Below are 11,545 nucleotides of genomic sequence, written 5' to 3'. Positions count from 1 at the left end.
GCATGTTGTCTCCCTCTAGCGGTGGAGGCGGGAGTGGCAGGTAGTCTCCCTCTAGCGGTGGAGGCAGGAGTGGCAGGTAGTCTCCCTCTAGCGGTGGAGGCAGGAGCAGCAGGTAGTCTCCCTCTAGCGGTAGAGGCGGGAGCGGCAGGTAGTCTCCCTCTAGCAGTGGAGGCAGGAGCAGCAGGTAGTCTCCCTCTAGCGGTGAAGGTGGGAGCAGCAGGTAGTCTCCCTCTAGCAGTGGAGGCGAGCAGCAGGTAGTTTCCCTCTAGCGGTGGAGGCAGGAGCAGCAGGTAGTCTCCCTCTAGCGGTGAAGGTGGGAGCAGCATGTAGTCTCCCTCTAGCGGTGGAGGTGGGAGCGGCAGATAGTCTTCCTCTATCTCTGGAGACTGGTGCAGCTCTCCCTCGGTCACTGAAGACTGGTGCAGCTCTCCCTCTACCACTGATTATACATTCCTTGTGTCTAGCGTGTGTGTGTTCATAATAAATCCTCAATCTTGTAACACGTCAATTATTTGTTTTTATAAGATAACTAATTAACCTAGATAAACTCTAAATTATTAATTATAGAATTGTTCTTACATAAGCATCATTAAAGTTGTTGACAGTTGCTGGAATATGTTTTTACAGTACATGTCAAGGTTTATCTTTATTACAGTTGACCCTTCTAAATATTAACTGCTGTAAGCTTTCCTCATAAATCATACAGGTCTGTCTCTCTGCTCACAATTTAAAACTCCCTTTCTCTGTTTTGCAGAGGGTGGCCAGTGTGTTTGTGAGGAGATTTCGGTAGTGTGTGAATGAGTGATGTTGAAGGTTTTAAACGCTCTCTTTCTGTAGAGACACTGAAAAGGACACTTGTCAAAATGGTTGTTAATGCTCACCAACCACATTTATTTAGTGTAATTGTCTATTCTTGATACACCCAAACTAGTTTGATTGAATACAGTTTACTTTAACTGTTTTGTTTTCTCTGTGTTTACTTTGCTGCATTCAGTCACCTACTCTGTATATTATCAGTTTTCCAAGTAAGTTAATTTCAAAACCTCACAAGCATTGGAAAGAAAAATAAATAAACAGCTGACATTCTGGTAAATTTTTGCTTAATGAAGAAAAAGCAGATTTGTAAGAAATAAATATAAAAAAATACTGATTTCAACGATTAATACTACATTTGATGCCCCATCTATTATATTACTCAACTTTTGCTAGGGATCCTGTAGAAAATGATGAATAACAAAAAGGTTCAAAAAGTACAAACAAAGCTGTGAAAAAGAAAATGATCTTCTTCATGTCTTCTTATATCTTTAGATTTAAATTTAAAATACATTATGCTTATAATATATTGTCAAGTTCATCACTCTCCATGCATGTGTTATTCTTAAGGCCCTAATTTAGTTTTTTTGTGGAAATAGGTTTGATTCATATTAATATGAATTAATACTGTAGCAATCCTGGGGGGAGCTACCAGCTGCACTGTTCTCCACTAGTTTCTGGCTACACACTTGTGGCCTCCTTATGGTGCATACGGAAGTGCGTTCCCCCCACCCTGCACTTTATTAAAATCAAACATTCAGGCAGGTGAATACATCATGTTGTACTCTTTCTCTTAAAATGCTGTACATAGTGAGATGACTATGACAATGTGAAAGCCATGTGCAGTGTGTGAGTCATATCAAACAGCCTCTGTTCTTTCAGGATTCAGATGAACCTCCTGTAGCTTGATGTACTGTCATTATTTCTACTGTCTTGTGTATTGTTCCTTTAGAAGACTAAGGTTAGTAAGCTGAAACCAATTTTAAAACAAAATGCATATCTATTTGCAGCACAATAATATTTCTGATACATAAATGTCAACTACCAAGGAAAATTAGAAGCTTAATAAAAAAAAAAAAACCACAACTCATAACCTTTAGTGCTGCATTCCATTGTGCAAAATAACAACTTCAACAATTGGAGCCTTGCTGATAAATGTTTTATTTAGATGTGTCGCCTACTCAAAAGCAGCATATAATTGGAATCTATAAAAAATCCAACAAACAACAAAATTACTCACAACATGACCTCCGAGTGCAGCTCCTGTCTTTGGTTTCAAACCAACCAACCTTTAAATACTGGTATCCATTTCAGTATAGTTCTAGTAACTATTACATAAAACAATAAATCTACTGTACTGCTTGTGGAGTTTTTCAACTCTTCCAAATGCTTTCCGATTTTCCAAGGTGTTCTCTATCCTATCATCTTTCAAAGGCATCTTAGTTTTGCATTCTGCAGTGAATTATCTGGGTGTTATAAAGAATGCAAAAACAAAAATAAAACACAGTGAAGCACTTAAAAGTTCCCTCTTATAAATGAATTATAAGACCATTCAGGCAGTCAGAAAGGATATTCGAAGATGTACCGGTACCTGTAAGGTTTGTGATATTTTTCTCTTACAGTTCTTTATTCGTTATTATTGACATACATTCAACTTGGTTCCATCTACACATAGTAAAAATTAATGGTTTTATTTTCTGTTTTTTAAACAGATCGAGACAGACCGTCAAACAGTAACAAATATCTATGTTTTATTTAGTTTTTCATCTACATGTGTTGGTTGAAAATACTTGCACTCTTTGATGCACACACACAAAAAAAAACGTTGATTTTATTTTTAAACTGTGAACTGGGACAGCAATGTAGCGTTTCTTTTTATAGTCTTTACTTCTTACTTTGATATAAAGTGTTAACTAGAATCACATCTTAGAATACAATTAAAATATATATATGTATATCTGGAAGAATGTCTCTCAAAATCTATTTTACTGTAACTCATTATAATGTATATCAGTTTAAAACCTTAATGATATGGCAATTTCAAAACAGAACTGATGAGAGAACTACAGAAAATTCAGTTGTTGGGCTAAAATAAACCACAACTGGTACGGTACTGTATGTTGAAGCTGAAATAGGCTTCTGATATCTAGCAGTCATAATTAGTTTGTTGAAATTGAATCCACAAAGATGTCTTTTTAAGGCTTATTTTCAGGTTAATTCCTCTATTCAGTGTGTTACTTATTTGGGGTATACAGCAGGTGATGTCTCTGCTTACAGATCCTGTATCTCCAGGAGAATGGAACAGAGGAAGCAAGTCCCCAAGATCCCTCTCAGAATCTCAGCTTAGCCTTATAATTAAATCTGTTTAAGTTGAACTTTGCAATTGACCGGAGGTGTGTGTGCGTTTTTTAAAGCTAATTATGGTTGTTTTGTTTGTTACCAATTTTTGTTTAAGCCATTTTCTTTGTGCGGAAATACTGTAACACATGAAGCCTTACCCTGTGATTATTTGAGTGTTTAACTTTATTGCTGCTGTAATTTCCAAAATTTGATAATTCAATAGCGAATAAACAAAACAATGAATAAATGAATTAATAATAAATAAATTAATACTAATTACAACATGACAAATAATATTGTGAAAGTGTAAATAAAAATACATTCCCAGGGTTTTATTACAGATGGCTTATACAGTTTGCAAACCTCTCTTTAGACAGTTGATTGTTATCCATGCAAGTGACAGTTATGGAACAAACAAAACTAAACAAAAAAAAAAAAACACGAAGGAATGTTTGCGAATCACACACTGACTTACAAAGGAGACTTCAAGATTTAATAACCTGAAACCATTTAAGTGGATATTACTGTTGACAGTCATATCTGGTAATAGCAACATCTTGAATATAGCATGTTTCATCATTTCCTTTCTGCAAAATGTCAGAATCATGTAAAAAAAAATACTACACAACCATGTTTAATCTGAAATTAAACCCTGAACCAGATCAAATCATATAATTAAACTAGTGACTGTGAGATATGAGGAGGTTATGAATCTAATCACAGTTGGGTCAGTCTATAATATGAACATAATCACGCTAAACAGAGTTTGAATACTGAATTGGGCAGCAGCTTGTCTAAGATCCATCATGGTTTTCAAGGTCATTAGCAGGGAAGTATTTAGTAAAGGTCAGATCCACTTGATTATTAAAAAAAATAAAAATAATAATAGCTAGATATTAAAAGGCAACAGCACACATTGCAAACAAAATGATATGTGAGGCTGTTTATATGCAGAGGCTAATTCTGTTTTTTGAATGCAAACTTAGTTCTTGAAGATGTCCATTTACATTTCTAAAACATTTTGCACAATTATGAACTGGAAAGCGGCAGCACTGTTGGAGAATGAAGCATTATCTGGTTACAATACACATACTTTAACGCAAATGTGAGGTTATAATCCCAGCAGATGTATGACCCATGATGTATAAATAAGGATTACAATATGTTGTGAAATATATAGCGGTACATACAACACAGAATACAGCAAAGGTAAAGTAATGTACCCGTGCTGAATTTTAATTTTACCTTCAATTGTTCTATACTTAGTACTATAGATGCTGGCAGCCAGACACAAAGTGTAGATAAAGTCGATAAACACCCAGATAATTATTAAAAAAAAAACAAATATAACAAATTAACTCAAAGCTTGTTTTATATCAGCTATAGTCTAGTTTTTGACCTTCATAATGTGTGTCTGATCCAGTTTAACCTCAACCGCTTGCTGTATCAAATTTCAACATCAATCAATTAAATATTTAAAAAACGACATACTGTAACCAATCAACATGCAGCCCTTGCATTACTCATCAGTGCCAAAACGTGATCAAAGTAATAATGTGGTTGGCATACGTGCATCTTTATCTACTGAGCTTTCTGATAAATCAACAAAAAAACAAACAAACAAAATCTACAGCTTGTATGTCAGAATAAAAGGGCACTCCAGGGCAGGATGCCTGTCTAAATGATCACATTCTAACTGATGATGCAAAATCTCAACGTGATTCCAAAGTTACTGGCGGAATCTAATAACTTCCCCACTGGAGAGGAGCTTGTCTCTGCTTGCGTTATACACCCTTGAGCAAGCAGTTTTAGTGCATAGTCCATCAATGAAACATCCCATGGTAAATAATTGTGATTTGATACACAATGGTGTCAAATCTACTTCCCTCAGTTCTCTATAGATGCATAATGAATGGTGTGCTTGGTGTTGCTATATTGATTCAACTCAGGGAAGTGTATTTGTTTCTGGCTTTGTTATCTGACAAATTAGCAAACTGTTGTAATTTTCACAGTCACAATCTGACTACATTGAATAATGCAAAAAAAAACACAATCTCACAAAATGGCAGCTGATTCTGAATTTACTTTATTACATTTACTTACAGGAAATCTTTAAATTCAGAAATAATTAAGTCAAATCAATTTACACTGAAAAAAATGAACAATGCATCTTTATAAAAACATCTAAACAATGTAGAGCTTACATTGACTAATAACAGTTAATACTTTAATATAAACTTTACATTCTGACCTTGAGATCAAAAGTTGAGTGCCTTGTCTGTACATTTTAACAAGTTCCTATGACAAAAGCATGTGGACTCGGATACATCTGACTCACTCATCTAATAAGATCAGACCAAACAGGCATTGGAATGGTACTGTAATTTATTACAGGTCAGAAGTACTGTTACCAGCGAGAAAGTAAATACATTGCATAAATGAGATATCACATTAAAAAAGTATAGATACAGATTGAAGATGCACCATTTCTGAACTATATGAAAGAAGAATGTAAGGTTTCTATGTGTTTAAAAAATGTGTCATTCTCAGAACTAACTGGCATAATTGAGATGTCTAGTTACCTAACAGAGGTGGGCAAACATATTGTAAATAGCATATTACTGGGGAATAATGCAGTGGTTACCAGATGTTTTTTTTTTTGTCTAAAATTTTAAAACCTTCCAACTGGATTATATATTGTCGTGCTTCTCAGAACATTGCGCATATAGCAAAAATACAGTGCATCGAAAAAAAAACACTTTTTATAAAAATATAGGATATTATATCCATTGCAAACAGAGGCACTACAATAATAACCTTTTTGTTAAAGCCACAAAAAAAAAGAAGTACACATTTGCCCAGAGAACTGAAATCGAACAGGCACTCTAGAAACTATTACCACTTACAAATATGTTTATTACAGCAGAACGGTGGCAAGGTGAAGTAAATGGTCTCAAAATCATTTTATATAACGATGAACAAATACGAAGATTGAATTCAAATTAAGAGCAATTACTAATAACTGGTAAATAAATCCAGTAAGATACTTAAGACAAAAACAGACATGTTACTTACGAAAAATTATCAGTTATCAATTAGCTGGAAGGTTCTGAATCGTAAGATGCATGTCAGTTAAGCTAGCACTGTGTATATATAAAAACAAGAAATCCCAAGACACTGGCAAAGCTGCAAGCTGCATTAGCATCCACTGATGGTGCGTTGCTGCTGAGTTCCCAGCATACCCAAGGGTTATGAAATATAATGAGCTATAACCACATTCAGGAAGGACAGAGCAATATTATGTTGCTACTTCACAGAGAAGAGGGAGACATGCATACTGGGATGTTAATATACAATACAGTAGTGCATTTTCAGTGTATACAGAGGAAATCAAAGGCGATTATAATTTATGAGTGAGGAAGACAGAATAACTTGCGTGTGGCAAAGCTGTGAGCTTCAGGAGTTGTTTTAGTTTTTCCAGCAGCAAAGTGGATGTATTCATTGAGATCCCACATGTCTCCATCAGAGTTTATACCACTTGCAGTTTGGCTTCAGATAAAAGTTCATGTCTTAGATATATCTTCTTTAGGTTGTTTGATTGTGTTTATGAGGCACTATTTAATGGCAAATGTGTTTCGATACATATTAAATATACAGGATCAGTACACAGGAGTTTTGTAACAACATATAAAGAGCTATTTGTGTGTTTTGTTTTTTTTACTTTAAGGACACATCATTTTATTGTAATGTTCTCTCTAGTTCCGACAGCAGGTGTACTTGGATTGACATTCATGCCCTTTTGTACAGGCTATTTCCAGACGATGAAAACGATGGTACCTTCCAATGACCCTGTACTGTTCAGTAGGCTTATAATAATAAAATAAAACAAAGAAGTTCTCAAACAAAATTATTTAGCTACTTGATATAACAAAAATCTAATTTAAATTTTTTTTCCAATCTTTTTTAATGGTTCTTGTTAGAATGTTAGAGCTGGATGATCCGTGGCATCACACCTACGCTTGTACTGCACAGACTTCATTTCACTTTCAATAATAACAAAGCATGGTTTTCTGTCCAGCCTCTACATTTACACAAATAGCACAGCTGTGACTCACTTTGATCACATCTAACGCACATTTAAAATGACTTCGCTTTTGGTTACTACTTTAGGGTACGCTTATATTACCTAAAATAACATGCATATTTGACCTTGTTACATTTTAAATAAACCAAAATAAATAAACACAGTAAAATAAAAACAATTGAACAGAAACGAGTTAAGCAAACTTGTTGAGTATGTTACGAACATGTCAGAGCAACATTTACATAGTGCAGAATATCTACAATACAGGAATGTGAATGACCGGAGCACAACCTCTTGATTATCACTCTATGTGGAGTACAAAAAGCAAACAAAAGATACAATGGGTGAACATTTGAATTTTGCACAGTTTAATCTATTGTGCCTTGACAACTGAAAACTGCTTTTGCACAACAGATTTTTATGTCTAAAGACAGTCTTGGCAAAGCTTTGCAATTCCTTATGTTTTGTTGATCGTTCATCATATGAAGTATTCCCTTTGATTTTCACTCAGTGTATTCTGTGAGTTGAGTTCATTTTTTAAAGTAAGGTCTGAGTTGTCATCATGCTGTGGTCCCTTTGCTTCCCTGTTCCGATAGGTTTCTTTTCGTTGATATAAAAACCGTGCCATTACTGCGACAACACAGAGGATGACAAATATGATGACTGCTATCACACCTGTGGATTGAGATAAATGAAGTTATTTCACTGAACCTTGAACTACCCAATCATACCGTACTGGTTTAAATTAATGTTTTGCAAGCTAAAAATATACAGTATATTACTTGGTTAAACAATTAAACTTACAGAGTACTATCAAATAATAATAAGCATAATACTACATTCAGTTCTTCTGTATTCCAAATTAAGAATCAAATAAAAACTAAACCTTAAGAATCAAATATTTAAACTGCAATCTTAGTATTTCATAGCATGTAAGATTCTGCCTTTGACAGTTACCCCAAATATATATATATATATATATATATATATATATATATATATATATATATATATATATATATATATATATATATATTTCAAATCAATTACTGCATTAAAGAGAAGCTGTTATCTGATAAGACTTAATTTGCTGTAAACTATTAAACACCTCACAGTAATTGTACCTTATTTTCAAATAGTTTACCAGGAAATGTGCTATTTTAACTGTTCTGGTAAATTTCCGTCATGATAATATTTAATGAAATTAAACTATACACTGCAATTGAGAGAGCAATTTATGAAACAAACCTCCATCATTTGTGTGTCATTATGCCTGGCACATTCAATTACCAAGAGAATAAGAAACACCTAATGAGTGTCAAGACACAGTTCAAGTGAATTTCATACGACTTTGTAGTGGATTTGAAAATTGCAAAGTATTTAAATATAGCTGGTATTAAAATCCTTCTTAATCAGCAAATAGGTAAAACCACAAAAAAAGGTAATTTGTTTTTGGTGCCCTTGTCACAGTACATCCAAATAACCGCGTTTTGGTTTTACTTTATAATTTATGGTAGGCTCCTAATGTGCTGCCATTATTTGGATGATCCTTTATCTCTTTTTGAACGCAGGCAGGGAGATTAGACTGTTTTCCTTAGCTGCTGGATGCTCAGCACTGAGATTTCCATGAGACAGCACTGAATTAATCAATGATCTCCACAACAATTTTTAACACCTTTTGTGTCTCTTCGATTCAGTGCCTTCTGGCTGCCCATGGTGGCCCACACCCTGTTGATGGTGTTATTACAATCTTATGTTTTAACTTTTTAGTTTGTGTGTATAGTATACTTAGCATCAAAAGAAACATATCACTTATAACTGAGCATCAAAAGAAACATATCACTTATATCTGAGTATCAAAAGAGACTTATCACTTCTATTTGGATAAAATTCACTAGGTGTGATCGAAAAATGACACACTCTGTTTTAGAGCAGGTGCAGTGACTTTTCATTGTGCTGGTTAACAACTGACTTCACGAAGATGCTGCAAAATGATCTGCTGATCTTGGGCAGGTGTTGTGACTATTGGTCTACCAGTTCGTGGCCTGTCATTGACAGTGTGTCTCGCCAGGTTTGAAATTGCTGGCTGTGAGCACCCAAGACGACGAGCCACAGTACGCTGCCCTAGTCCAGCCTCCAACATGACGATTGCACGAGGGCACTGCTCTCTTGACAGATGTGGCATATTGTTTTTTTTCTGTGATTTTCTTTATTGCTTTTATTCAAGCTTGCAATTCAACAGCTGAAATCACTCCATATCCAGTGTCCAATCAACTGTCTCACTAATTAGGTGATTAAGTGCATATGCTTCAGTCATAGTCACTCAAGCATGTCATGGTCAAAAGGATGAATGATCGAGTGATTAAAAAGAAACCAAAAACATTTTGTCAATGTCCACCATTTATACACCGTATTTTTTCGAAAATAAATGTGTTATAATAGTGATAAGTTTATTTTGATGCTCGGTATATTATTATTGATGGTTTATTATTGTAAGGATATATGAGCTGCACCATTAAATAGTAGGCATGAACTTTTAGGTCCTCGTATGACTTAATTCAGTAACATTTTCTTTATTATAATGGAGTTTATATGGCTTTTTGTATTTTGTTCAAATATATTTTGGTGACAGCTAATGTCCCCTTTACCTCCAATAAGAGCAGAGTCACTCCTGATTGCATTTACTATTGGCTCACCCTCATCTAATGGACCAGAATGATCTACAGCAGAAAAAAGAATAAGAGGACAGGCAGTTAAACAGATCTGTATGCTTCTGTTAATTGGAGACTGATACAGAACAGAAAAAAAGTAATGTGGTTTTAAACAGAAAATAAATATGGACACAAAAAAGGCAAAGAAACAGAAAAATCTGTACTCTTGTGCATATTTTACCACAGGAACGAATACAACGGTTAACGCCAAGAGCTACCCCCAGCCCTCAGATGCATGTCCATTAGAAATAACAATATCATATTGTAAACACCTTCATTTCAACACAGTCACATTTCTGTAATAAACACATTCATATAATGTTAACCGTATATTGAAGTTTAACTGTAAAAACAATATTGATTTATTTTAAGTCATCTTAAGATGCATACATGTGTTCACTGTATGCACAGGTTCTTTATGTTTCAACTATACCCTAAGTTTGTGCCTATTCCTTTTGCTGTGTTTGCTTCCTGCATTAATGATGTAACAGTGGCTCCTGTTAAGCTGCATATCTTGTGTTGTCCATACATAATGCAATAAGAGCAACCACAATGTACTGTGTAATGCCTGTAAAGTAGGATGGCTTTGTATGCAGCTATGGCCGAAAGTTTTGCATCACCCTATAGAATACTTAACGAAAAAAAAAGAATATATATATATACAGTATATATTAATTATGTCTCAATTCTAGGTGATGCAAAACGTTTGACCACAGTTGTACACTAGTTTCTGATAAAAGAGGAATACATGTCCCCAACAAAGGCTATAATTGTAACTAACTGGTTTAACCTTTCATAACCCTACATTTACCCACATAGTCTATTGATCTGTCGAATCTAGACCACTGTGATGCCATACAATTGAGAAAAGCATTCCTAAAGCTCTTTAAAATGTTATGAAATATTATGAATAATAATTATTATTATTATTTTTAACAATTGGTTGACTTTTTATTTTACATACAATTATACTTTGACAAACAACAAAACAAATTACTGTACCATTTCTGCTACACATTTTGCTAACACAATACCATTTTTTTTCTACTGAACCTGCTGTCTATCCGCCCCATGCTGTCCCCGCCCTCTCTCATACAAGTAATGACTTTCTAACCCCTCCATGAAATACCTGACAAGGAATGCGTTGTTTCAACTGAGGACGGATCAGCTGCTGAAGAAGCTCCACAATGAGAATCAACCAGCTGTCCTTTCACTGTGACTGGGGCTGAATCAGGGTACAGCAACGCAGCTTTTAATGGAGCAATGTTGTTGAACTGCACAGAGGAGAGACAGCCACTGAATCCAAGGGAGTTAACCCTTGAAATATCTTGGTCCAGGTCACTGCTTTCTATATACAAAAAACAGAATTAGAACAGAATTAAAAATGTCTTGACATATGATGCAGCATTTAATTCATATTTCTTATAGCATATTCTTATAATTATGCCATGCTTACTGATTTTCAAGTGAGATGTGGACACTTTTTAGCATTGCTCTTTGCACTGAAGCCCATATGTGAAGTGTCAGAGGTCGCTAGAGTAATCACGGAGCACAGTGTATACCAGGAGAACATTCCCGCAACAGGGCGATGTCCAAT

The 11,545-nt window shown here is 34.9% G+C and overlaps 1 protein-coding gene across 2 annotated transcripts in view; it reads right to left on the bottom strand.

Annotated features, from left to right (window-relative positions):
• Window positions 1-5,221: 5,221 nt before the first annotated feature.
• Window positions 5,222-11,545, bottom strand: part of LOC117963540 (contactin-associated protein-like 5) — a 113,692-nt gene continuing 107,368 nt past the window's right edge. For both annotated transcript variants that reach the window (XM_058991942.1, XM_058991949.1), the window contains 3 exons: window positions 11,078-11,296; window positions 9,886-9,957; window positions 5,222-7,912 (listed from right to left, as the gene is read on the bottom strand). In XM_058991942.1, the coding sequence (XP_058847925.1) occupies window positions 7,716-7,912; window positions 9,886-9,957; window positions 11,078-11,296 (488 nt within the window). In that variant the 3' untranslated portion in view covers window positions 5,222-7,715. The remainder of the gene's footprint in view (window positions 7,913-9,885; window positions 9,958-11,077; window positions 11,297-11,545) is intronic.

This window comes from Acipenser ruthenus, chromosome 2, assembly GCF_902713425.1.
Source record: "Acipenser ruthenus chromosome 2, fAciRut3.2 maternal haplotype, whole genome shotgun sequence".
Lineage (NCBI taxonomy): Eukaryota > Metazoa > Chordata > Actinopteri > Acipenseriformes > Acipenseridae > Acipenser > Acipenser ruthenus.
Note: the sequence above shows the minus strand (reverse complement) of the source record. Positions and strands in the feature narration are given on the sequence as shown.